Here is a 26273-nt window from a genome sequence, read left to right on the forward strand (position 1 = left end):
TAAAGAACCTGGTGGATTCTTTATAATAATGAGATTTCATCCTACACACTTGTCACCGGGACTTTATGGTAGAAGGGAGATGATGGTTTATCCCATAGGTGAGTCTCAATAGAATTAAAGGGATTCTCTCTACATCTACAAGTGAAGGCGGACGTTAAGCTTTTAGGAGAGGATTCGTTTTTGTGTTTCATTTACGAAGTTAGAAAATAATAACTTGTAGGATGTTACTTTCCAACACAGGTGGAAAAAACATTTCAGACTTGTTGAAAACAGAAAATAAAAATAACAAATTTCCCGATGCAGAAGATGTTGAGTTTAAAATTGTTTGTGTTGTTGCACATGAACAATTTAATCACCTGATGAAACTGAGACAGATTCCATTAGTGACCATTGTGATCTGTTGCATGACGGAGCTACTGTGTGTTTTCAACAACAGAATAGTTTGGTGCCAATCCTCATTCACGTACAGAGAGACAGAGATAAACCAATGGGCCAAACTCCAGAAGTCTCCCTCTACAAGAACTTAACGAGGAAGCCTCAGGCAGCAGAGTCGAACTGACAGATGGAAAAGCACCGACTGAAGTTAAACAAACTGACCGAGGACATTCAGCACGAAAAGTTATTGCAGTTTCACCAAAGAACTGCTCGCAACTCCCAAGGTGCATTGCTCTTGGGAAGTAGAGCTGGATATCTGAGGACTATTGGCGAGCTGGGCCCCTGAGGGGCTCTGACGGTCGTGGCTCCGGGCGGAGAGGGGTAGGGTGAGGGGGGTAAGGTAAGACGGACACAAAGGGAGGCGTAGAGGATCTGTGAATCTCTTATATACTGACACATCAAGCGTGGACAGACACAGTATTACAGACAGACAGACAGACAGACACTCCGGGATGCGAGTGATACCAAGAAAGTTCAACCAAGTCACAGCAGGACTGAGTGTAAAGTTTCCCCCAGACTGACGGTGATGAACAAGGCATTGCACTGGAAGGTTGTGATATCTCAGTCGGATCTATTGCGAGTGGACCCATCGTAAATGGTTCTTGGTGGCAAAGTGCATCCTGGACGTGTGTAACAAATGTTAAGTGGATTTCTGAGTGCTCCAACAGACTATGCTAGCAGTGGACGTGGTGAGTGCAAAAGCTAAGTATGATCATGTAGTGCAATGTTTGCGAGAACTGAAGTCGACCTATAGAAATGCTGAAATGTCTGAGACGGTGCTGGGTGGTTTCACACAGAGCGGTCCGTAAGATCTCACGCTATTTACAAAAGCTGCCAGAAGTAACAATCCTACTTCGTGGTGGATATGGTGGAGAACTGTGGAAACTGAAGCCTGGTTCCTTAAAAGAACGATGCCCAAAACAACCGTGGTCAAAGAGGGAGGACGTCTAAAGGCTGTTTTTCACTCTGGTGTCTGGTCTCTGGGATCAGACCCTTCAGACCCAACTCTTCTTCAGGCTTCTGGTTTCTGCCCTGTGGGGTATGAACTGCTCAGGAATCCTATCGATTCATCTGAAGCTGAGTTCTGACACACTTCTGTACGATTTCTGAAAAACAAACGATTTTTATCGAACTTTTAAACGAGTCGTTCCGAGATTTGGAAAAAACCCACCAGTGTGAAAACACCTTTAGTCCCAAAGGAGATTCCTCTTGACCATTTGATGCATGAGAAAGATGAACTCTTCCCAAAGACTCCAGTCCACCTTTCACCCTGAAACATGAGACTTGATTAGTGCTATTTGCAGCGTGCTAAGAAACTAACTTTAACTAAAGCTACTTCACTCCTGCTTAAGCTGCTAGCGCCTCTATAGCGGGCGCCCTATAAGACCATGAGAACATTATTTTACATTTGTGAACAATGAGTTCGTCTCCAGCTGACAGTGGACGAGAGAATGAGAATGATACGGAGCATGAAGGTTCGGAGCAAACCGGTAATTAAGATTTAATGAGACGAGCGTGTAAGAAAAGAGAGAAAAAAAAAAAAACAATCCCTCTCCTCACACCTTCCACCCGTCGCTAATTTTCTGCGTCTCTGCCTCTCGGCTCATTCTCTCTACGTCTTCTACATTCACAGCAGTTAACTTGCAAATATGCAAATCTTTGGGCAAAATGTGTAAAGTGTGCATTCAGCAGTCCTGCAGCTGATAGTGCATGGACAACTGCTGTGGACAGAGAGGGAGCGATGGGGGTCAGGATGGAGGGAAACACGAGCGGCACTTCAAGTGGGGAGGACGAGGGAGGGACGGGGGATTCAAGATTAAATATCTGATGGAGACAAATCGTAATTTATCTCATCTGCAATACAGGAATAAAGAGAAAAGGGCTGATTTAAAGATTTGCACACGACTAAATTATTTCTGAAATCCTTTTGTTCATCAAAATGAATCTTTGACAAATATCGTCTCCTGGCAACCGGTTCGTCTGTTTCTCCTACGTCCGCTCCGTCCTCGCCGTACAGACCCGGCTCAAGGTCACTGGTGTGTTTTTTCCCAGACCCCTCAGTTTCCCTGTGACCCAGAGCGATAACTCATTAGCTGAACTGCACCCGGAGAACAGGACCTGGAAGTGCTTCATGCTAATCAGAGCGGTGTGACGGCCGCTAACGGGCCCCTGAGCGGGCCGAGAGACGACAGGAGACCCCGAGCAAAACACGGGGACCAGAAAATCTGCTTCAACAGGCCGAGAGACACGGAAGGGAGGGAAGTGTGAGTTCTTATCGAAAGTGACTTTGAGATCTGCCACACGTCGAGAGGGATTTTAATTAAACAGGAGAGGAACCACGAGCTGCTTCAGTCTGGCCAGCAACACGATTTCAACGTAGCATTGAATTTATGCTTTTGAACGGTGACTGAAATCAACAACCTGGTACATTTAGACAGTTCGGGGACGTTTGTTTCACAGAAATGTGCAGAAAGTCTCACTTTCTTTTTAGACTCTACTTAAGGCTCATTCGATTCACCATTTATCGGTGTTTCATCTAAAAATATGTCATTTTTCTAAAGGAGCAGATCAATTTAAGCAATTTTTTTCAACTTTAATTGTAATTTAGCGAGCAGGCAAACGTTTGTTTCCCGCTGCAGGATGACGCCGATCCTCTCGTCTGTACATCAGGTTCTTTTGGGATATTAGCAGCTTAGAGGACGCGTCCGCAAAGTGACGGGGAAAACGAGTACAAAATACAAATGACGGGCTGATTCTCCATCTGACTTCCTTTGTTAATGAAGAGGTCAAACTACAGGGCAGCAGAGGAGAGTTTTTGAGATCTGATTTACATTTGGATGTTTGAATTATTATTATTATTATTATTATTATAGTTTTTGAACAATCAGAACAACTACTAACAAATCCTGAGATTTGGGGGAAGGAGAAAAAGAAAATAGTTATTTCAATTAATCTGTCTGATTTTTAACGTGCTTCAATATTAAGTGCAAGTTTGCATCTCTTTGACTTAAGTCATCGGGCTCCATGACTTCTATAAATACATCAACGAATGAACGGTCAGAGCAAAAAACCTCATAAACACACTGTAGGCCTTTGCTTTGATTAAAAGCATTTCCCAACATTTCTCCCACGTGGTCGCACCGTTAAAAATCTGGTATCAACCATTTTGCTGAATCACTGCCTCCCTCTCAGTTTGCCCGATGGGACACACACACACACACACACACACGCACACAAATACACATTCATGCCATCAAAAGTGCTACGATCCCCATCCCTCTGTGATTGTACGTCCTTCTACATCCCTCTGCGTGTCTCAACGTTTTGGCGTGACCTTGCATCGTCCAAGCTGAAGAAAACAACCGTCGATACAGATCTTCTCACCAAAAAAACAAAAACAAAGAAACGGAACGGATGAAATGAAGTCAAACATGAAACACTGGATTCATCTCAGACGTGGGTTGATTTGTGTCATATTTAGCAGAAAGACAGTTAGTAGAGAAAGCTGCCGCCGGATACAGAGGCCTCGTACGGAGGCGGTCTCCCGCTGATCTCTCCTGACTGGGGAGATTCTGCCCGTGGCTAAAGGGCAGTTCCGTGCTGGAGGTTTTTGGTATCGATTGTTCGAAGCTGCACCATAAACCCCCCCTGAAGGGGAATGTTTTCACTGTTTCACCTAATGAGGGCTGGCAAGGCCAACTGGCACGGCGACCTGGCACGGCGACCGGGCACGACGGGATGTGAAATCTCCTGCCAGCTTCAGGAACCCTGCGCCCTCACCCAGCCTACACCAGTCAGCAGCAGCATCAGACTGTTTGCCTGCGCTACACGGCCTGTAGGTGGTGGTGGGCGGACGGACCGGCGGTGTCAGTGTTACTGCTGATGTTGGTTGTGTCAGGAATGCCCTGATTGCGAGGCAGGTTTATTTTACTTTAAGTTTTTTTTCCCGTGCAACCACTGCGCAAAGGAAGCAGGTGGCGTGGATACGTGCTCGCTCCAGTTTCCACCTCTCGTGTTTTATCTTCTACGTTTGAGATTATTTATTTTTTTTAATGTTATTTGATTTGCGTTCAGGAAATTCGCCAAAGTGAGCAACGTTTGTCAGCAAAGCATAAATGTGAGGACGTGATTCTGTGAATAGCAGAGTGTATATACAACGTGGACGACATGAGCACTGTGCAAAAGTCAAGCCAAAGCGTCTGGCTTGCTGCCTCACATCCTCCATGTTAGTGGATGGGACATGGACCAAACTGAAAAGTCAAAGAACAAGCCAAATACATTTTTCTTAAAGATTTTGTCAGTTTAGGTTTGTTTTCATCAACTTTCTTTGTGGCACTTTACAAAGAATTAATTATCAATTACTTCAATTCATGACAGTAACGGGGGGGGGGGGGGGACGTGAACTGTGGCGGGACAAATTAGAATATGACACAGTCTAGATAATTAATGGGAAACACTGGTTTGACATGACGAGTCAGGGCATTAGCCTGGGAGGAGGTATGAGCTCCCAGAGCGACCTTCTAATGAGTTATCTGATGGAATAAAAACAGGGTGAACTGTCTGGACTGACAGCTGAGACCGAGCGAGTATCAGAGGCGACATGGCAGAATTTGTTTCTGGGACATTTTGGCTTCGTTTTTTGGACAGTAGGAGGAAGTGAACACAAGTCGTCCATTTTTATTTGGAGGTTTAAAATATGCAGTGTTTGTGATCCTGGTGACAGTTTGCCTAAAATCAATTTAGTTATTTTCATCCATGACAGGAAAGTGGAGTTTTAAAAAAAATGTTTTATCAAGAGAGAGGATTCATCCCCATGAGACAGGATATGAGGGTTTTTGAAATTGTCAACATGTTTGAAATTTGGCTTAAAGACCCGCTGCAGTTGTTTCACTCTGATTTATTCTTTGCTGAAAAAAAGTGGCTCAAGCGCTCGATCGTAACCAACGACGTAACCAGAGTCGGAGGTAAAAATGCTGATTAAATGAGAGGCACACACTGTGGCGGAGGATGTGTGGGTGATTGTTGGAACTGGGAACAAGCTGATTTCTCACTTCAAAGGATTTGAAATCGTTTGTTACCTCCAGCTGAGAGCGAAGATTCTCTTCTACTAAACAACAGTCGCTAAATTCCTACTGTGAAAAAAGATTTGGGAGCAGAACATATAATTCCAGGAAGAGTGTGCATGTGTGTGTGTGTGTGTTGTCATGAGCTGGTGTGTGTGTGCATTTGCAATAAAGCCTGCCATGCAGTGTTTTGTTTTCCAACTCCGTTCATTAGTTTAATTATAATTTTCCTAAATCTTATTAGTCTTATCTGGAGAAGAGCCGTGAGCAAAGAAACTGCAGTATGTGTGTGTGTGTGTGTGAGTGTGTGTGTGTTTGTTCAGTATGCAAAGTGTAGAGCGAGACAGCTTTGTTTTTGTAGTGAATTTTTTCAAGCCTTTTTATGATTTTTTTTCCATCGTGTTTCTTTTTTTTTTCCATATTTTTTGCTGTAGAAAAAAAAAAAGCACAGATAACATTGAAAAAAAAAAAAAAAAAGTCAGTGCAGTCAATGGATACGAAACAGGCAAACTGGGCCGGTGGGCCGGTGTGACCCCGTCTGTTCCACCACGCAGAGGTTGGTTGGCGTTTTTTTTCCCGTCCCACGTGAAACAGCAGCACTGCGGCCTCGTCTCTTGCCTTCCAGTACGGAGATGAGATGTGAGAGTCTGTGAGAGCGCTCCGGGATGACTTCCAGAATCATGGAAAACCAAAAAACAAGATTTCCAGTTCTCAGCGAGTCTGACTCCAGTGGTGAGTGATTCCACGGAGGGTCAGGACAAGGTCGTGTTTTTCAGCTTTCGTGAATCGCTCGGCAGAAAGAGCAGCTCAACGAACTGAAGACATTTCTGCTCCCCTCTTTGATTTCAGTCAAAAAAATACGAATCCATTTTCTCCGAGAGTCGGCGCGATTCTGGTTTTCGTTCATCCTCTGGTTGCTCAGAGGCCGCGGAGGCAGAGTCAGTGCACATGGGGATTAAAAGACCAACAACGCTCTCCTTCTCATCCCACACATTCTGTTGAAGTCATCTTAGATTCTCAGTTTTTTTTTTTCTCTCTAACAACAATTCAGTGAGTTTTAAGACATTTTCTCCGAGAGAGAAGAACAGAGCATCATTCTTTGTAATAACAACGAGAAGAATTATTGTCCTCTTAGTAGAAAAAAAGGGAAGAAAGTGTCGCTGCGCATTTCTGTCAGGTAGCCTGCGGAGGCGGCAGGCGTCTCGGTTAGGGTGAGATGCAAACACCCGCTGAAGGAGAGCCTGAGAGTTGCAGAAGCGCCCGCTGACCGAGGCCCCATGGGTGCACCGAAACACCCAGCGTCCGAGCCCTGGGTTCGATTGTCAGCCATGCTAGAAGTCAATCTGTATCAGTCTCTCTCCTGCAGATTTGGCTTTGTTGTTTTCCTCACATAGTTACTGAAGCTGACTGCGGCAGATGATGGTTTCTTAAAGTCCGTGTATGAAAAACAGTTAAAAAACAAAGGAATAAAAGTTGAGTATTTGATTTCAGAAGCTGGTAAAGCACAAACGACTGACTATACGGATATTTAAAGTTTCCCCACTGAACTAACTCCTCACCCGAACCTTTGTGGTTTAAACACTGAATACAGAGAAAGAAAAAAAGGTGGCGTCGTTGGTTTGGCAGTGTCCAATCCCCCAGAGCCACGTGACCGCAGCCGGAGGTCACCGGGATGATGCGTTCAAAGACAGGTGTGTGAACTGTTTCCTATTGCAAGTGTGTGAGTGTGTAATTTTTTAAGAAAAACAACAATCTAGCTACTCCTCGTTTTCCTCCATTCACCCTCGTCTTCTCCGATGGAAGAGCCGTCGGCCCGTTTGATCTCTGCGGCCCTCTCAGATGGATGCGCTGCCCTGCAGGCGTCATGGCTGCCGACTTGTTTTTTTTGGATGGGGTGAATGAGGCGGGCGGTCGGCAGCTCGACTGCCCATCCCTCTCTCCTCCGAACTCTCCTCCTCCTCCTCCTCCTCTTCTTCCTCCCCCTGCTTCTTCCCCTCTCCCGCTCATTTTGTGTTCACCCTCAGATGTGCCTCTTCATGTGCAGGGCCAGGTGGTCCGACCGAGAGAAACACCTACGGGGAGGAACAAAGAAACCGTGATAGAAATATTAATGCTCCATCCAAAGTACGCATGAAATTACATGAAAAATATATGAAATGAGGAAAAAGTCAAGAGGAAAAGCTATTAATATGTAGAAACTGAATTTTTGCAGCAGAAAACAAAAAGCCATGAAAATACAAACATGTGAATGTAAATACATGTAAATTTATACAACTGACAATAGATGTGTACAAAGGCCGAATAAATCCCGTTTTGCTGGAGATGTTCACTAAATAACCATAATATGTCAGGTTGGCAAGTGTTGCTGATTAGTGCCTCGGGCTCTGTGTATTAGCTGCGAGTGTGCCACACTCCCTGCCCCCTTTAAATCCCCACCGGCTCTGTGTATTTCTTGGGAACTCTCCATAATCCCAGGCCCCTTGAACCTCCCACTGGCAATGTGTATTTGCTGGAAATGCTCCACACTTCCAGCCCGCCGCGCTCAACATCGTCTGTGTGTATTCGCTGGAAGTGCTCCACACCGCTGGGCCCATTGAACCATCACTGGCTCTGTGTGTTTGCTGGGACTTCTCTTCAGTTCCGAGCTCGCTGGACAAAACCACAGTGTGTTCGGGTTTAGCTGATTCGGTCACTTTTGGTTTCAAGCCTGAAGTTCAGGACAGCAGGAAGTCACTGGTCTGCAGACCTCAGCCAGGAGACACAGTCGTTTTTAGATTTATAGAATGAGGAGAAGTAAGAAGAGTATTTCAAAAAACAGAATCTGGAGGAATAAACCAGCTTTAACATTTACGTCCACAGTGAGTTTCACTCACAGTCTTATTTCATTATGACAAACCAGTGGAACCAGACGTGCGAAGACGAACACAAGTGAAACACCTCCATGAATCACAGCCAGAGCTCCACAGCTCTGCAGTCACTCCTCCAGCTCAGAGAAAAATACTACTGTGGAACCTAATTAGATATGTATTGTGAACACAGACACTAATGCAGACGGGCTGGCCACGCTGTCTGATGCCGGGCCATTAAACTCTGCAGCGCCGGCACCTGGTAAGAGATAAGACACAAAAACCAGGTGCTGCTGAAGCACAATGTAAGACTCACTATGTCATGTCATGTCTTCACAATGAAGTATTCTGATTTAATTACACCAGCGTGACGACATTAAAGCCGAACACGCACAATAAGATTAATCATGAATGATATGACTAAAGAAGAGGCTAAACAAAATGTGGAGGAGACAAATTAAAAATTCAACTCGCCAGAGGCTCTATTCATTATTAATTATCCGAGGCCACTCTTGTGTTTGCGAGCGCGTGTGCGTTCAGACGGGCTGTTGTTGTATCCAGATACAAGCAGACGGAGCCCAAACACTCAGCAGAGTCCACCGCCTCTCTCCTGCCTTCACCGTGATTCATTCTCTTCCTGTCGCTCTTTAGATCGAAAGGTTTAGTTTGTCCACTCGGAGCTACTGTAAAAAACATGATGTACATATAAAGTATTTAAATGTAATGAGCTTCTTCTAGGGTAAAGAAAACTTCAAACAACTTCATACAATTTAGATGAAACACTCGTGAAAACCTCACCAGGATCACTTTATATTCAATTTCTGCTGAGAGATCCTTTCACCTAAAACTTACACACTGAACCTTTAAATTATTTCTGCTGAGCCCGTCGGGACGAGTCTGGACGGATGCGGCTCGGTTGGTAAAGAAAATGTTTTACGCTGCGTCAGTAAACTTTTTAAATTCAACTTATGTACAGTTGAACTTTGCTCTGTTGTCGGAGTGTTTCCTCTCAGCCGGCCGTGTGGATCCTGTACGTTCCCCAATCTGTGTGTGTGTGTGTGTGTGTTGCTGGACAGATGGCCATGCCAGTTACTGTGTCACTGTTGGAGGGCGGAGCAGCCAGACCAGCTGGTACCGCCCCCACCCTCACCGCCCATCTCACACTGAATACACACACACACACACACACACTCCTCCTTCCCGATCTCCTCCTCCTCCTCCTCCTCTAAACTCTCCTTTTTCCTCTTCACTTCTTTTTTTGTCCTTCTCCTCCTTCCAGTTCCATGGAAACATCAGGGGGTCCCCGCTTGATTAGGCAGGATTAATGACAGACTGGTGTGTGTGTGTGTGTGTGTGTGTGTGTGTGTGTGTGTGTGTGTGTTCCCCAGGAGAAATACTGTCAGATTGAACAGTCTATCTAATGTTAACCTCTCCATGGTTGCCACTTTTTTGCCATTCTCATGTTAATATTCGTTGAACTCCGCCCACCACAGATGTGTGTACGTGTGTGTGTGTGTGTGTGTGTGTGTGTACTACAGTGGTTGTGTTAAGCACGCTTCCATCTACCTTTTTATTACTCTTCTGATTTTTAATGATTTTGATTTAAAAGTCATAATGTGTTCTTCTCGGCTCAGGCATAAAAAAGAAAAGACAAATAAAGAAAGAAAGAGATTCAAATAAATATTATATTAAATGAAGAATCCAGTTGTTTGGGAGAATGTGTGTTGGTTGTAAACTTTTTAAATCTTTAAATTAGAGTGAACTCATCTAAAGTAACTGAAACAGTTGTACAGTAGTTTAAAATAAGTCGTACAGTACATCGACATCAAACAGGTGGAAACTGGCTCTGAATACAACAATACCCATGAGCCTCAGCGGCCGTGGCTGTAGAGGAAAGTCCAAATCAAACCTGTCTCATAGTGTCAGCTTCTTATTGGCCTGTTGATGCTCTGAGATTGGATGGTTCTCTCTGAAATGCCTCATGGGAGCTGTAGTTCACTTCTCTCTCTATTCTTTAACAACACACACGTTCAGTCTTTGCAGCGTTGATTCAATCAGGAGACGAATCCAAAACGTCTCAGGGCACTGATCTTGTGTTGGTGACGTTATTTGGAGTCTGTGCATTAGTGATGATGTAGAGGAGCTGCAGTGTGGACGTCCCATCAGTTCATGGGCTCGACCAATTACAAGTCAAGCTCAGTTGTCAATCAGTTGTTTACTATCATGAACACTTGAATCATCTTTGGGGGGGAAAAAATCCTTTGACATGTCCCCGTCCACTAACATGGAGTGGGTTTATGACTTGGTCTACTGATACAGAAATGTCTGTCCTCGTGTCTGTCACCCAGAATAACGTCTCTCACCCTCACGCAGGCTTTGAAGTCGACAGCGCCTCGGTTGTGACACGGTTTACGTCAGTGTTGTTTATTCAAGAGTGTCGTTGTTACATCTGAGCGTTTAAATGTTCATGTGAGTCAATGTGACTTTGGATCTTAACGTGCTTCCATGCTCTGAAAACGTGTTTCTACATACTGTGCATATATGTGTGTGTGAGAGTGTGTGAGTGTGTGTGTGTGTGTGTGTGTGTGAGTGTGTGTGTGTGTGTGCCAGAAAGGAGCTAATACAGTCCCAGCTCTCAGCCAGGATTAGAAGCTTCCAGCAGGTTTCTGGAGGGTTTAATGTCTAAAACCCAAACTAGAGGGAACCTACAACAGCCAATTACACTGTCTCTAGGGCAAAAGTGTTCATGTGTGTGTGGTTGAGATAGGTAGTGCAGGCACACACACACACACACACACACACACACACACACACACACACGTACACACACAGTGTATATTAAAGTGGAGCTGGCATCTGCTGCCACTCAATTAGCTGTGACCAGTCTGCCAATAGCCAGAATCCTTTTAAGTGCCAGTACAGGGGAATGAGTAAGCGGGCGTGCAAACACACACACACACACACACACACACACACACACACACACACACACACACACACACACACACACCTTGAGGACCAAACACTGAGCAGACAGAGACAATGTGATTGTCTCCAGACTCCCTGGCCTTTGTCCACAGGGAGATAAAGTTTGAAAGACACAACGTCTCATCCTCTCTCTACTCTTTGGTTTCCACCGTGATCACAGCTAGAGACGTCTCAATAGCATTTTCCCAACACTCCACAACTCCTTACTTTAAATAACGTGAGGTCTTATATAGATTCACAGGGTCGATGCCCGACTCTGTATTTCGACAGGATCAGAAAACTACATCAAGTGTGAATCTGGGAGAACATCCTCCACCAGAGGAAACGGGACTCGAAACCTTTTTAATTTTTCCATTTGAGAACAAACTAAATGTTTGTATGTTAAATTCTCGTGGCCGCCTCGTAACGTGAATACATTAAAAACTTAATTTAATGATAATCATCCTTATCATTAAATTGACTACCTACATAACAAGCTACAGTCTGGACGTTAATCATCCCGACAGATAAACTCAGCTGAACCCTTCATGTACGTCTCTTCTTAACTTCACAACGAGCTATTTGTCTTTAAACTGTTGACTTAATGGATTTGATTCCTGTAAAACAGAAGATCTGTGAAATGTGCGGTAGATAACTGTCTGTGGATGCATGTGGAGCCAGGCTGAATGAAAAATGTTGTTTTATTCATCATCTGTCGGAGCTTCTCTGTGACTCCCTGCTGTGTTGGATGTATTTCCACACAATGCACCAAGGCGAGTTTTTCTTTTTAATAGAAAATATATATTTGTCTTCCTGTGGTTCTGTTGCCAACTGTTGTTTATTATCGCTCCGATGAGAAACAAGGACGAGTTATGCAAAGGAAAGTCCGTCTGTTGTTGCTTTATCATTTTGATCATTGATTATCTGTGTGAGACGAGGAGATTATAAAGTCATTCATTCTTTCCTTTGTCCCTGAGAGACAGAAGATTTACGTTTTAAACAAAACCAACTCAACTTCGCTGCCCACAGACTCTGTCCGTTTCCATACGGTATCTAATGTTGAGTATGAATCAGGTCAGAGGTCAGCTGCACACTGGCCCCGGGTGAAATCGACATCGGCCCCTGAAGTGCCGATGTTCAGTTTTTTTTTATTTGACATGAAAGTGAGTCGTGAGTTGTTTGGTTCTGCTCGTTGGGAAACACAAGTTCAACGCTCGTCCTTCACACACAAAGGCGGCCTCGGTGTCCTGCAAATATAAAAACTCACTGTGTGTTTGTCATTGGCTTTGTCGCCTGCGTGCGTGTTTACCTGTCGCAGTGGTTGCACTTGAATGGCTTCGCTCCGGTGTGTTTGCGGTAGTGTCGTGTCAATTCATCACTGCGGGCAAAACGCCACTCGCAGCCCTCCCATGAGCACTTGTAGGGCTTCTCACCTGAGAGAGAGCGAGAGAGAGAAAGAGAGAGAGAGAGAGAGAGAGAGGCGTCACGTTTTATTTCTACATGTAATTTCACACTTCCAAACTACAGCTGTTCACTAATATAGGTTAGCACCCCGTGGCTTTTTTTCCAACCCACACACACACACACACACACACACACACCAGGGGCCGGGCAGACAGATCAGTTTTAACACAACAGCCATTTCAAAGAGCCAATACACTCAATTAACTGTAAATGAAGTCTTTCAGCTCTGCGCCGTGTTAATTCATAATCCCAAATTCACCCTGAAATGAATCTCGTTTTGTTCACCTCCATCACCAACTCCCTCCTCCCCCGCCCACACACACACGCTCGCTGTCTCTCTCACACACACACACACACAGACACACACACACAGACACACACACACCCTGAGGTGGTGGGATCTGAAATGTAAATGAAGTTTCATCCCCCAGTTCACCAGATGGGAGAAGAGATGGTCTATTGTTCTCAGCCTGTAGTTATCTCTCTGTGATAGAAAGCCTTCCAGCTGTGTGTGTGTCTTTCAGTCAGAAGTGTGTGTGTGTGTGTGTGTGTGCGAGCAGCCTGTCTTCAGATGGGACTTGATGATGTCTGACTGTGTAAACGCCTGTATGAGAGTGTGTTTCTCTGTAGCATCTTTTATAGAGCGATCCAGATATACTGCCGTTAAAAACACCCCTCGTTACGCCGCCTGAGCTTGTTTAAGTTGGCGTGATGCCGCCGCAGTGTGTGATGTCAGATAGTTCGCTGTTGCTGAGGAATCAGAAGTGCGACGTTGGCGTCTGTCCTGCTAACCTGGCTACACACAGACGTGGATCTGGCTCTGTGACGTGGAACCACGATGTGCCACCATCCCGTGTTTGTAGCTTTTATACAGAAACATGATGCAGAATAAAGGTGCAACAGTTTTGTCTTGAACAGGCTGTTTGAAAAAGGCGTGTGTGTGTGTAGGGACCTTCCATCACATGATACACCACCCAAACAATAATACTACAATACTTTGCATCAATGAGTTGATGAGTATAAGAGTTTGATTTAAAAGAGCCACATACATTGAACCTGGGCCTCACCAAGCAGTACAATCTCTGGATTAAATACTGCAATACAAGCAGTTTTTAATACACATCTACGGTTCTGCTCCTCTTTACCGTGTTGTATTTTGAAGCAGGAGGTCTCGTACCGGGTTTATAGAGAGACTGCACTGGTGTGGCTGCGTCGCTGCATGCGCCCGTCAGAAGATGAGACGCAGTCCAGTTTGACAGATTATCAAAAACACGGCACAGACACGTCTCTCTCTGGAAAGTTGTTACAGCTCCAATCACTCACGGTCTTTACTCTCACTTGTGCTGCAGAGTAATCTGATGACATTAAACCAGCTCCGACCAGATGAAGGCTACGAGCAGAAATGTGTTTGTTTAAAGATAACATTCTGTACATTTGAAGTAAAAGTACCGTACTGCCAGAGTTGTGTCCACCCCAGACCCCGACCCCCCCCCCACCCCTTCACCAGGCACCTTGAAAGTAACTGAAATTGTACAAATATTCAAATGAACCTAACAGGAATGTGACCTCACACTGAGTTGAGGCAAAACTTGAAGCTGGTTTCTTCCTTTTTTCTGCCTCGACACAGAGACTTTTGGAGGAAAAATTTTATTTTTTTCACAGGATATTACAAATGTTATATTGTGCTCATATTCAGGTTGGAACCGATCTTTCTCTGCAGTGTTGTGGCCAAACCTGATTGCCGACCGCTAGAATGTGTGTGTGTGTGTGTGTGTGTGTGTGAGCGCGAACTTAGGGGTGGCAACTATAATTGGGATCTTAATGACTCTTAATGGGGACTAATACTTCAGCTTACAGTCAGTTAACCAGATGTCCCAGCAGCCCCTTCACTCCTATCACAGCACACTCCTGTCTTTGTGAGATTACACACACACACACAAAGTATTTCACAACACAGAGGACACATCAGAAAAGCACGTGTTCACAGGTGCTTCGGATATTAGGGACGTTTTGAATTTGCACAATAAAAAGACAAAATCGAAAAATGATTTTCTCTGTCACGGTTCTCACAGTCTCTTGCTGCATTCTTCATATGCCACGGGCAAACTCTGGAACACAATGTCTGAAAACGTGTTTATCCGGAGTCAGAACATCCATCTCGTGGGACATTTATTATTTTTTCAACAGCTAGATGACTGACATGAATTGATAGCTCGGTCCCTTGCTTTTAATTGAAAAGGGAAATTCAGATAAGTTGAGAAAAGCAGAGTTGAAAAAAATGTCAGACATCTAATGAAGTGAAATAATTTCTGCTGTATTTTTAAACAGATCTCATCAGACAGTTTAATGAATTAGTTGAAGGAATGAAACTTAATTTTTTGGTAATTTCCTGATTTATACACAACATATCATATCAACAGATGCAGCCTCCTGCTTTCACTTTCATTATTTTTCTCTCTGTTCCCCCATAAATCCCCAGTCACACCACAGTGCAGAACTTCTCCATCACATACCAACAGGACGGCTGAACATGGGTTTCTGAACTTTAATTTAATCATTATGCCGGAAGAAGCCGACCAGCAGAACACAGAAAACACCTTCACAGGTGCAGCTCTGAGAGCAAGGTGATGCAACGACAAGTAAAAGATGATGTGCTACAAGAACATCCAGCTGTGAATTATGCCCTCGTCCCCTGTATTTCCCCCCTGGTTCCTGCGTCTCTTTGAACGGAGTCATCTTTCATCCGCAGACACAGAATGTCTGCTGGGTGACGCGCTCGTTCTGGGACTAAATGAATTCCACATCATGCGCTCTGCTCTCCAGGATTTGCATATTCAAATCCTCCAGTCAAATCTCGTGCAGTTGGTTGCTGGTTTCCACCAACAGGGATTTGGGTTTTGTTTCTGTCTCAACATTGTGGGGTTTTTTCGGGAAACAGACCTTCGTCTTCCAGCTCGTCTACGTTTCATCATCTGTGTGCGGATGAGAATGTGTTGGACAGACGACGGAGGATTCCAGGGTTTAGGAAAGTGAAGTCAAACCTCTTCCTCGTTAGAGTTGTTCACAGTTGTTTTGTTTTTTATGAATCCACAGGTCACAGGTACCATTTGCATGTGTGAATATATAACATATAAAGTTTAATCATTTAAAATAGAACAAATTTGATCATGAAAATATTTACATAAATTTTTTTTTCCATTTGCATGTGTTTTGAATCTCAATGAAAATTTGCAGCAGTGAGCTCACAACACTCCTCGTCTCTGCTTGAGGCTACATTAGCTGCTACCGGCACATCACATGGAAAACAAAGACAAAACTGTCACCGGTTGAGCTGCATTGTGGGTAACGTAGGTGTCGGGTTTTGACAGAATAAAAACAACCATAACGGGCTGTTAGAAAAGGTTCCGAAGCGTGACTGTCTTAAACACATCAGCTGCAGTAATGAGGGTTTCCTATGAGCCGAGCGATGAATTGAAAGTGTGAGTCTACTCCTCTAATGGATGAATTTTCCCATGAGGGTTATGTTTTCATCCCTATGTGTTTGTTTGTTTGTTTGTTTGTCAGCAGGAAGACGCAAAAACCACTGAACAGATTTCCATCAAACTTGGAACGATGGGACACGAGCAAAGAAAGAACGCAATCACTTTGGGCTGGGATGTGGACAAACAGGAATTTTATTTTCTCTTTTGTTTTCTTTAACATTGTGAGATAGGACCCTTTGCGGAGTTGTGCGGCCGTGCCATTCTAATCCACATACATACCCTTCGTTGAAATCATAACAGGAAGTTCCACATCTTTGTTAAGGCCCACAATCCTCTGGCGCAGCTGTGTGTGTGAACTGTGCGATTCTGCAACAGATTATTTGTACTTTTTGTAAAGAGCCACAAAATGATTCCTGCTGGATGTTCAGGGTTCGTTTGTGCATGTGTGTGAATCCTCCTATTCACGGCACAGAGTCCTCCACAGTCCGGCCTGAATACAGGACCAATATTTTCTACATACAATAGCAAACCACTTGGCAGCTTATCCTGCGGGCCTGTTGGAGGAATACCACACTCTCAACCTGTGTGTGCGTGTGTGTGTGTGTGTGTGTGATATCGGGGTATGAGTGGGGGCCGCAGGTGCCAGACAGGCGGCCGTTTCACACCCGTCTTCTGTTATTGGCCAGAGCACCCCATCTTCCTTCAATAGGACCCCCCCCTAAGCACACACACATAGTGTTGGTGGAATGAAGCAAGGCCAGCTCGGGCCTGACGCCACGGCAACCATGACGCCAGCCAATTATAGCACGGCAAGGCAAGGATGCGTGATAAAGTCACCTAGCAACTGAGAGAAAGAGGGGGAGGTGGGGGTGGGTGAGCGTGAAAGAGAGAGAGAGAGAGAGAGAGAGAGAGAGAGATTAACAGGCATGGACAATCCACCAGCCACCAACCAATTATGGAAGAGTGTGATGCAGTTGCTTGGCAACCCAAACTGAATGAGCAAGAGGAGAGAGAGAGCAGGTTGGAGGTTGGATTCAGTGTATGTAGAGTATAGAGTTATATATATATATGTGTGTGTGTGTGTGTGTGTGTGTGTGTGTGTGTGTGTGTGTGTGTGTGTGTGTGTGTGTGTGTGTTCCATATGAAGCTCTGGTGGGTGGTGGAACATATTCTGAGAGTGGGGTCAGGTCAGAGGTTGAGGTCATAGAAAGTCAAGACTCAAGCTGAAGTGACCCCTGAACTACACATCTCATAATTATACTTCACAACGATGTGTAAGAACAGTCCAGAACATGCAGGAGTGAGTGAGTGAGTGTGTTCATGGTCCACGTCCCATCGGCTAACATGGAGGAGGTGGGGTTAAAGACACTTTGATGTTGTGTTGGAGGAACTGTCATGTTGTCTTCCATTTTTAATTGACAGTACATGATTTTGAACACTCAAGCACAGAAATGTGTTCAATAAGGCGAGAACAGGAAGCCATAGCTTGAGCTTCACTTGTAGCTAGCCTACGTCCCATCCGCTAACATGGAGGAGGTGACGTTTTTGCATCCAGCCACTAGGGGGCAGTCAAGATGCCCTGGCTTCATATTTGCGAGTGCACCAAAACCGAAATCTAGCAAAGTGGAGTAGTTTTGGTCCTTGGATATTACAAGTGAAATTGTTAACTACAAAACACTGCTACACATTTCCCTTCATTACTTCTAGAGGTGTTACGCTTCCATTTAACTCCGACTACACACATCTCTGTTTCATTTAATTCCTATGAACTAACATCTAACATATGCACACCAAAATATTTTATAAGGTCTGTTGGCAGCTTTGGAAAAAGTTGCCCGCACACTGAGATCCTGCACCGCCCAAAGATTTCATTTGGTGTGACTAATACTTTTAAAAAGATGATTTTACACTCCATCCAAAAACGCTTATCTCCTCTGGTATTCTGAGCCAAATAAGTGGTTGAGTATATTCTGTTGGACTGCGGCTTGAATAACGAGGAGGATACAGCTATCCACTGTTTTTACAGATCCAAGAGATTGGAGCACAGAACAGCCAGAGAGCCAGGAAAACCCTGGCTCACACTCACGGCAGCTCTGCCTCGGGACTGTCGAGATTTGCTGAATTAATTTATGCATCTATTAATGTTACAACTCATCCCTAATTGAGCATTTTCAAAAGGGTAGAATAAACCTTGAATTTGCATCGGAGCCGCAGCTCGGAGAAATTGTTTGGGTACGAAGAGAGGAATACAATCGCAGACGTAGCGGTGAGCTGCAGCACATATTCAGCGTACTCCTCACAGAATGCTCTTTAATGGTGTTTCTAATTGCCTCCGGTGTGCACGGTGTGACAGTAAGTGTATTGATGCTGTGCAGGCATTCTACAGCTGCTCCTCCCGGTGTCTCCGCTACGTTAATCCCTCCCTACATGTATGTTCAATGATTTATGGTCATAATAACTCAAAAAGAGGATTAAGCTAATTAAACCACAGTACTGCGCTTGTAATGAACACATCGGGGGGGAATACACCGCCCCCACGTCTATACACCCAACCACCCACCCACACACTGCAGCGTCTTCAGGTTGTCTACTTCGTTTTTCGAATGATTCGAATTTTAAAAGCTCACTGTTGGTTAGCATGACTCGACAGTGAAGATTAAAAGACACCGCTGCAGCAAGCAGTCATGCTACCAGAGAGCTAGCTCCCCCCATTCTGGATTAGCTATAATAAAGCTACATCTGTATGCCCCCACCTCCGGCTATGGTAGGTGCTGCCCCAGAATGTAATGCTACACTTAAAGTCATGCAATGGTCACTGGGATCATATAATCCTGTAACACGCTGGATTAATGATGCCAAGGTTGCCAGTATTAATACAGCGGAGGTCTGCAGGGTATGTAGTGTAATCCCGGTGAACACAAGAGGAAACTGCCGACAGTGGAAGACGACAACTTGAGGCCATGAACCCCTCCAGATGCTCTAAATATTGCTGTGGTTAGAGCTAAAGTTGAATAATGCTAGCTTCAGGAGGTACAAGTGTGCACAGGCCTCATGCTGCAGATCAGTGATGGATTCAGCCTCAGGTACTTTATGGCTCAAATGTGTCTAATGCAGAAACTCAACTTGGAAAAATCCATCCAGCCATGCATTAGCTTTACTGCTTATCCTTAAGGGTCGTGGGGGGAGCTAATTCTAGCTGACACTGGGCGAAAGGCGGAGCAGCGAAAAAACAGATAAATGGATTTGTGAGAGTGTAAAAATCTGTGTTACACTGTCACTTTAAAGTTGTGCTGTAGCTCCGAGAGACAACGGTGAATCAAAACTATGTGTATGTAATATAAACAGTCATTTACATTTTCACGTGTGAAATTAAATCAGAATGAGTCTTTAGGTCACGTTGAGACAGAAAACAGACCCATCATCAAGCAATAAAGCTGAACCCGACTCAGGCTGTGTGTGTGTCAACACATTGATTTCTTTGGAGGAATTTACACCCTAGTTCTACAGTCTACCTGCTGATTGTTACAACACATGATGGATTGAGAAACAGTAAAATCTTAGTATCGTACCACATTACTGCCTGAAACAATATTGAACCTATAATGCATCTGAAAGTGTTGTTTTCCTCTGGACTCATTTCTACAACAAAGACCTTTTTCAGCTGAGTCCTCAGACTTTCCTGTGGTGAAAGTTTCCTGCAGTGATTGGAGATTTTGCTTCAGTGTGTTTTGAGCTCTAGCTCATTCAGAACAATATCCATCCATCTTTCTCTGTAGTACTTCCCCCCAGCTGACATTGGGCAAGAGGCGAGGTACAGCCTGGACAGGACGGCAGGAGCTGAACCTAGAGAGAACTGATGCAGACATGGAAACTCCTTATAGAACGACCCTGGCTGAAATGGGATTCAAACCAAGAACCCCCCTTACAGCGCTTGCTTAAAATAATACGCCAGATATTCTTTATCGTGACTGATTTGAAGTAGGATTGAGTTCAGGGAACTTAATATTATTTAAGCTCAAGCTAATCATGTATTCAGTCAAACCTGCCTCGGTCAAACACGTCTTCATCAACACAAAGGCCGTCTCCACTCGCTCACACTGCAGAGAGCTCACAGCTACATTAGCCTGGTGTGTGTTCAGTCTGAGGGTCAGTGACGGGGCAGCTGTGGTTAGCAGCTGAAGCTGCAAGTCAGACCCAGCTGGACACGGCTGGATTCACAAGGTCATTTACTACCAGTCAAGTAATCATCAGGCAATTATTGAGGCAGGGCCTTTTGGTACAGAGCTGATGAGAAAATGAATAAATGACGAGGACGCGGTCTCTTTTTAAATGATCTCAAACATCAGACAATATCAGATATATTGCAGATTTCTACAGAAGGTGGGTGATCAATGTTTGCTGGATCCCAATCAAAGCTCCAGGTTTGAGTATATTATCCTGCATGTTGTTTAACGACAGCATAATGGGGGAACACAGACTATGGAGAAGAAATGCTGACTATCTACTATCTGTGTGTTAACAGTGCAGGAGTTGCAGCCATTTCTATATATAGTCCTCAATTTATTGTGAAAGCTGCTGAAAATGTAGAAAACTTGTATAAATTAGAAGTCATCGTTTTCAATATGTGATCTAACTTAGTGTCTAACTCACAAACAGTCAAATAAACCTCCTTAGTGGAAGTAATGACACCATCGTCAGGTTTGATCGATGTCCATGGACGGGTCATGAACATGGTGTTTGTTTTGATTTGTGAGAAGTCGAGATCTCGTGCAGTGTTTTCATGTTGCAAATTTGTTCAAAAGCCTCAGGTACACAAAAGGCTACGAAATCTGTGGTGTATAAATCTCAATAACATAATTACGGCACCATTACCTCACCATCACTGCTGCAATTCATATCCGAGGAGCAGGAGTGCAGAGATGTCGTGGTTTAAAATGTTAGTATCTTAATACAAAGTACTCGAAGGAACCAGTACAGAATCTGTTGAAGGTCTTACCTGTGTGGGTCCTCTGATGCGCCTTTAGATGGGAGCTCTTGGTGTAAACCTTCCTGCAGCCATTAAACTGGCACCGGTGGACTCTCTTCTTGTTCTCCGGTACGTCTCCTCCCAGACTTCCTCCTCCTCCCTGCTCGCTGTCACTGACGGTCCCTCCCCTGCTCGGCGGGGACGGTAACGCTCGTGCTGCCACCAGCTTTGCGGCCCCTAATCCCACCTTCTTTGCCACAAATTTGAGTGTTAAGGTACCGTCTGCCGTCGCAGTCAGTGTTTGTGTGGGTTTGACGAGGTGGCGGCCGAGTTCTGGTGACGACGGCGGCGTTAGGGATGTAACGGCGGCACTAAGCTGTGCAGCGTTGACTCCTCCGAGGACTTGCTCCTTGGTCGTGACGGTTTCAGTCCCTGCTTCTGCTTGGGTCTTGCTGGGGTTGGGCACATAGAGGATCTTGGCTGGGACCTTGGGGAGAGTTACAAGTAGTGGGGGCGGGCTGGGCTGGTCAGGGAGGGTGGGGAGGAGGGGGTCCATCAGGTCCTCATCGCTGTCACCGCCCTGCATGAACGCCGGTGTTAAGAGACAATCCAGCTCCTCATCAAACAGCTCTGAGAGTCGCTTAGGCTCCGTCTGTAGGTACCGCTCCAACTCGAGACATGTCTGCAAGACACAAACAAATCCAGAGTCAAACATAATATACTTTACTTCAGTCGACTAAGGATTTCGTACAACTCGTACACTAGAGTGACCCTGACAGTTCGAGTTGAACCGGGTTCGTACGAAAAGGTTTAAATTGTATTTAGCTTTTCTTACACTGCCTCCTTTGACCACCAGCTGACTATTAATGTCCAGTCGCATTCATACAGGTGCACAGCTCTTTATAATCCAACAGATCTCTACATTACTCTGCTAAAAAAGACTTGAGAAAGACCTTTGTCCTGACTGGGAGACGACAATGTTGACGGGGTTGACATTTACTGCGTCTCACACCTTGTACACACCCTGAGAAGTTCTGCTGTTTTCTTAAAACCTCCTGTGACCTTCACCTTTTGTTTTCAGTGAATTTGGGCGCTTGTCAGGAAAATCTACCTTCTTACAATGAATTTAACGATTTTCCTCTTTTCTGTCTGCCGGTCTTTTTAAATTCAGACACACGCTGTCGGCTATTTCTCTGCAGCTGTTGACCATGTCACCTGGCATGCGATGGTCCTGAGAGAGGAGGGATTTAGTCGGTGACTGATTGCTGCTGCCCGACTGAGCTCTCTGGAGTCCTGAACTGTGGTAGCCTTCCCTGTTCCCTCTGCTCACCCAAATCAACCAGCCATGGAAGTTATATCACAAGATAGAGGGAAGGAAGGAAGGCGAGCGAGATGATGAGGGAAAGTCAAACAAAGGAGTGGGAAGGGAGATAAAGAGAAAGAAATAAGCAAGTGCTTCCATAACTGTTGATTCAACCTTTACCCACAGATAACAGAGACATCTGTGCTTTCTTTTCCAATTACTACACACGTCCAGCTTCTGGCAGCAGCTCAGCACCAGCGCAGTTGTCCAGCACCTTGCTCAAAGGGACCTGCCACTTTATTTCAAGGGATTCGGGCCCAAACCTCCCCGTCACAAATCCACTTTCCTAAGCTCTTCTCTCTAAAGTGTTTTGGCTCCCTTTAATTTCATGAGGACGGCACGTTTGAGGTCTACTTGGGATTTTCACCCTGATCCTGCTTTGTTCTCTCCCACCTGCAACACATGGAAATCCCCTCTGTCCTCCCACAGGTAGAATAACACATGTGCAGCCTCTATAGAAGATACCTAGAGCTATAAAAGCATAGTTTTCACAGGTGTTGAATATAAAACGTAAACTAAAAGCAAGTCTTATTAAAAGTTTTTAAAGAGTGCTCCTATAATCTGTGGATGCTTTACACAGAGAACAGATGCAAACCAGATGTTTGATTACTCAGTTTCAGTGCAGTGCTGTTACAGTACATTATCACTGCTGTCGCCATGGTCCATTTCTGTTATATGGTTTTCTGTTTCTCTTTTTTTTAATATCACGTTTTTGTTTGTTTCACTCTAATTAAATGTTCTCTTTTCCATCACAGGAAAATAATCTGGAATCAAACTCAAGCAAGATACTGAAATAGTCTCGTGTCTGTTTGTTTCGGTCAGAAGGCAGCAGGTGAGTCCACAGCTGTAACGTCCGCTCAGCTCTTTCTTTAAGCTACCTGGCTCTGGCGCCGTCCTCCGGCACCGTGTCGTTACTTTGGCTCCTCACCCTGATCCCTCGCCACTGTCCTCCTCCGTCACTGGAGCAAATTACAACCAGCTATACAAGAGTTTTTTTTCTCTTAGCTGCAGCTCATTGACTCGGTCCATTCAGACACGCCAGCACTGCAGCTTTACTCCGCTCAGCCTCAGTGACGAGACAAGACCAAACCAACACATTTAGTCTGAATATCTGTTGAGGGGCGATAAGCTGAACTTCCCTCTCCTCTTTCTTCTCCCTTTAAAAAAAATGCCCTTTTCCTAAGGATGCTTATTTGCATATGAATTTAAATCAAAGATATTTCTTCGGGGGGTGGGGGGGGGGGGAGGGGTTACAATGCTTTATAAGAAAACTTGAAAACGATAAGCAAGAATGTAAAGTAACAAAGATGACGACCAGCAGCGGAGTCTTTTGTAAAGCTGATCCTACAGCCGAGGGGAAAAGCTCCTGGTTAGACTTTGTCCAGATTGTTGCCGCGATGCGTTAGCGTTTGTGTTCCTTGCAGTAATTGCTGTGTGTAACGTAATATCTAGTTGGGTATGCTGAAGGGGGTCATTATAGCTCTTTTTAAAATTAGATCAGTCACTGCTAATGTATCCGGAAAACAACGCTGGAGATGATCTGGGACTTCAACAGCCAAACGCTTTGTTTTACGACGGCGGAGCTGCACTGTTTAGAGGGGAGGAGCTACATCAGAAAAACGTGATTGTTTGAGTTTGATCAACCAAACATGAGTCGGTTACAGCTGTCAATCATGACGTGACGTGACACAAACTATCAGAGTGATGTAAGAACTACCTGAAACAACAGAAACCATCTTTGAGAAACATGGAATTTTACTTTTTAATCTGGTCCATGTCCCATCCACTAACATAGAAGAGGTAGGGTTTAAGACCAATATCACAGCCAGCCAACAGGGGGCGATCAAGATTGTTAAGCATCTCTTTGGGGGTGTTATCATGTCCTCCATCTTTTCATGGTTTTGACCAAACTGAAAAACTTCATTCTAAATGTGTAATAACGACAACAACTCATTTTCCTGTTTAGGAATAAAAAGCTGTGCTGAAATATTCTGAACTCAAAGTTCACTTATGAGTCTTTTCTGGAAGTTTGAATTTACAAACATTTTCATAACAGCAATAAAACTTTGGCTTGATGCTCGTCAATGTCTTTGTTTGCATGAGGTTGATGGAAATGACGTACTGACATCCAACACATCCGACAACACACACTTCAAGAGAGCCCGGAGGAAACTCTGCCTCACCTCATCTGCTATTTGTTTCGTTGCTTAGTCACGAGAGTATTTTTGTCTCAACTCATGGGAATATTGACCAAAACTACACTTAACCAACTGAGGCTGGAAAAAATAAAATAAAAATAATTCATTATGTTACGGAGTCCTGGACGGGACAAGAGGGAAAATATTTTTTAAACAGGAATACATTTTCTGGATCATTAAAGTTAGGGTAGATGATGCTTTTATTCTGAAAGATTTGGGCTGTTGCTGCGGAAAATATTTCTTAAACTATAAAGAATGTTTTCCAAGAAAACAAAATCAGATTTTTTCTCTCCATTCTCTCCTTTTCAGTGCTTTGTGGAATTATATCACCATGAGTATTAGATCTCTCCGTTACAGTGAACACAAGCTCCGCTAGTTATTTCTTAAGGCGTACTGTACCATTGTTTGCACTTGGACTAGAAATCAAAAATAGAAAGGTCTGTGTGTCTCCTGGCGGGGGCTGGACTAATGCTGAGGATTGTGGGCGTGGAGGACAGAGGGTAGAGGGAGCCCGAGGCTGTGGAAAAGGAGCGAGCGGCAATCAAACCCACGGCCGGCAGTGAATGCACCGTCTCTGACATCACCCGACCTTCTCCTTCGTCTGTTTCTCCTGCCGACCATGAATATCAGGTAACAATGACATGTAGGGCCTGCAGCGTGTGTGTGTGTGTGTGTGTGTGTGTGTGTGTCAGTGGCTGCTGGCGAACATCTCAGACTGATAGCATGTGTAGGGCTCACCTCCTGTCCCCCTGCTCAGTCCCACACCATATGGAGAAAGGTCACATCGGATAACACACATATATACACACACACACACACACACACACACACTCAGTGGAGCGACTTCATTTTTCTCATAGAAGCTGTTTTGTGACTGTTTGAGCAATTCAACACTTGGATGGACACGAGGACACGGAATCGTTCCAATCGAATCATCGCTAGAAAAAAAACACTGAGCTGAAGAAAAATCTGCTTCACTGACGAAAAGTCCCAAATGTACAAGACTGTAAACAAAACAATGTCAATGAGAAACATCCAATCAGGAAGCTTCAAACTCTGTGACGGGAGATGTCATGACTGATTTATATGATAGTGTCAGAGGTGAAGGGCAAAAGCAAAATACAGGGTCACGGCTGAAATCAGCATCTGTCACTTTATTGAAAATCTCCAAATGTTTGTTTACTGGTAAAATCAATAACATTAGTTCGTGGACATATGTGATGTGACACTTTCCGATACGGAGCTAAAAAGACAAAGACATCCTTCATCCCTCGCTCCCTCAGTGAATGTTATCCCCCCCCCCCCTTTATGTTTTGAGTGTTTGATTTAATATCTCATCTAAAATAGCCACCAATGATGTGCAGGTCCTGTGTGTGTGTGTGTGTGTGTGTGTTCTCAGCCCACTGAGGTCCATTAATAATGAATGCAGAGAGCAGAGGGCTCTGGATGGAAGTGCTAAGAGCTTTTGACAGACAAAGGATCATTGAGG

General features: G+C 44.6%; 1 protein-coding gene across 1 annotated transcript in view; it reads right to left on the reverse strand.

The window, feature by feature from the left end:
- Nucleotides 1-4474: 4474 nt before the first annotated feature.
- klf7b (Kruppel like factor 7b) overlaps nucleotides 4475-26273 on the reverse strand; it is a 52119-nt gene continuing 30320 nt past the window's right edge. Inside the window, exons 2-4 of the mRNA XM_069532932.1 lie at nucleotides 21254-21905; nucleotides 12621-12744; nucleotides 4475-7570 (exon numbers count right to left, since the gene is read on the reverse strand). Coding sequence (XP_069389033.1) covers nucleotides 7519-7570; nucleotides 12621-12744; nucleotides 21254-21905 — 828 coding nt within the window. The 3' untranslated portion in view covers nucleotides 4475-7518. The remainder of the gene's footprint in view (nucleotides 7571-12620; nucleotides 12745-21253; nucleotides 21906-26273) is intronic.

This window comes from Paralichthys olivaceus, chromosome 10 (genome assembly GCF_024713975.1).
Source record: "Paralichthys olivaceus isolate ysfri-2021 chromosome 10, ASM2471397v2, whole genome shotgun sequence".
In the NCBI taxonomy this organism is placed as follows: domain Eukaryota; kingdom Metazoa; phylum Chordata; class Actinopteri; order Pleuronectiformes; family Paralichthyidae; genus Paralichthys; species Paralichthys olivaceus.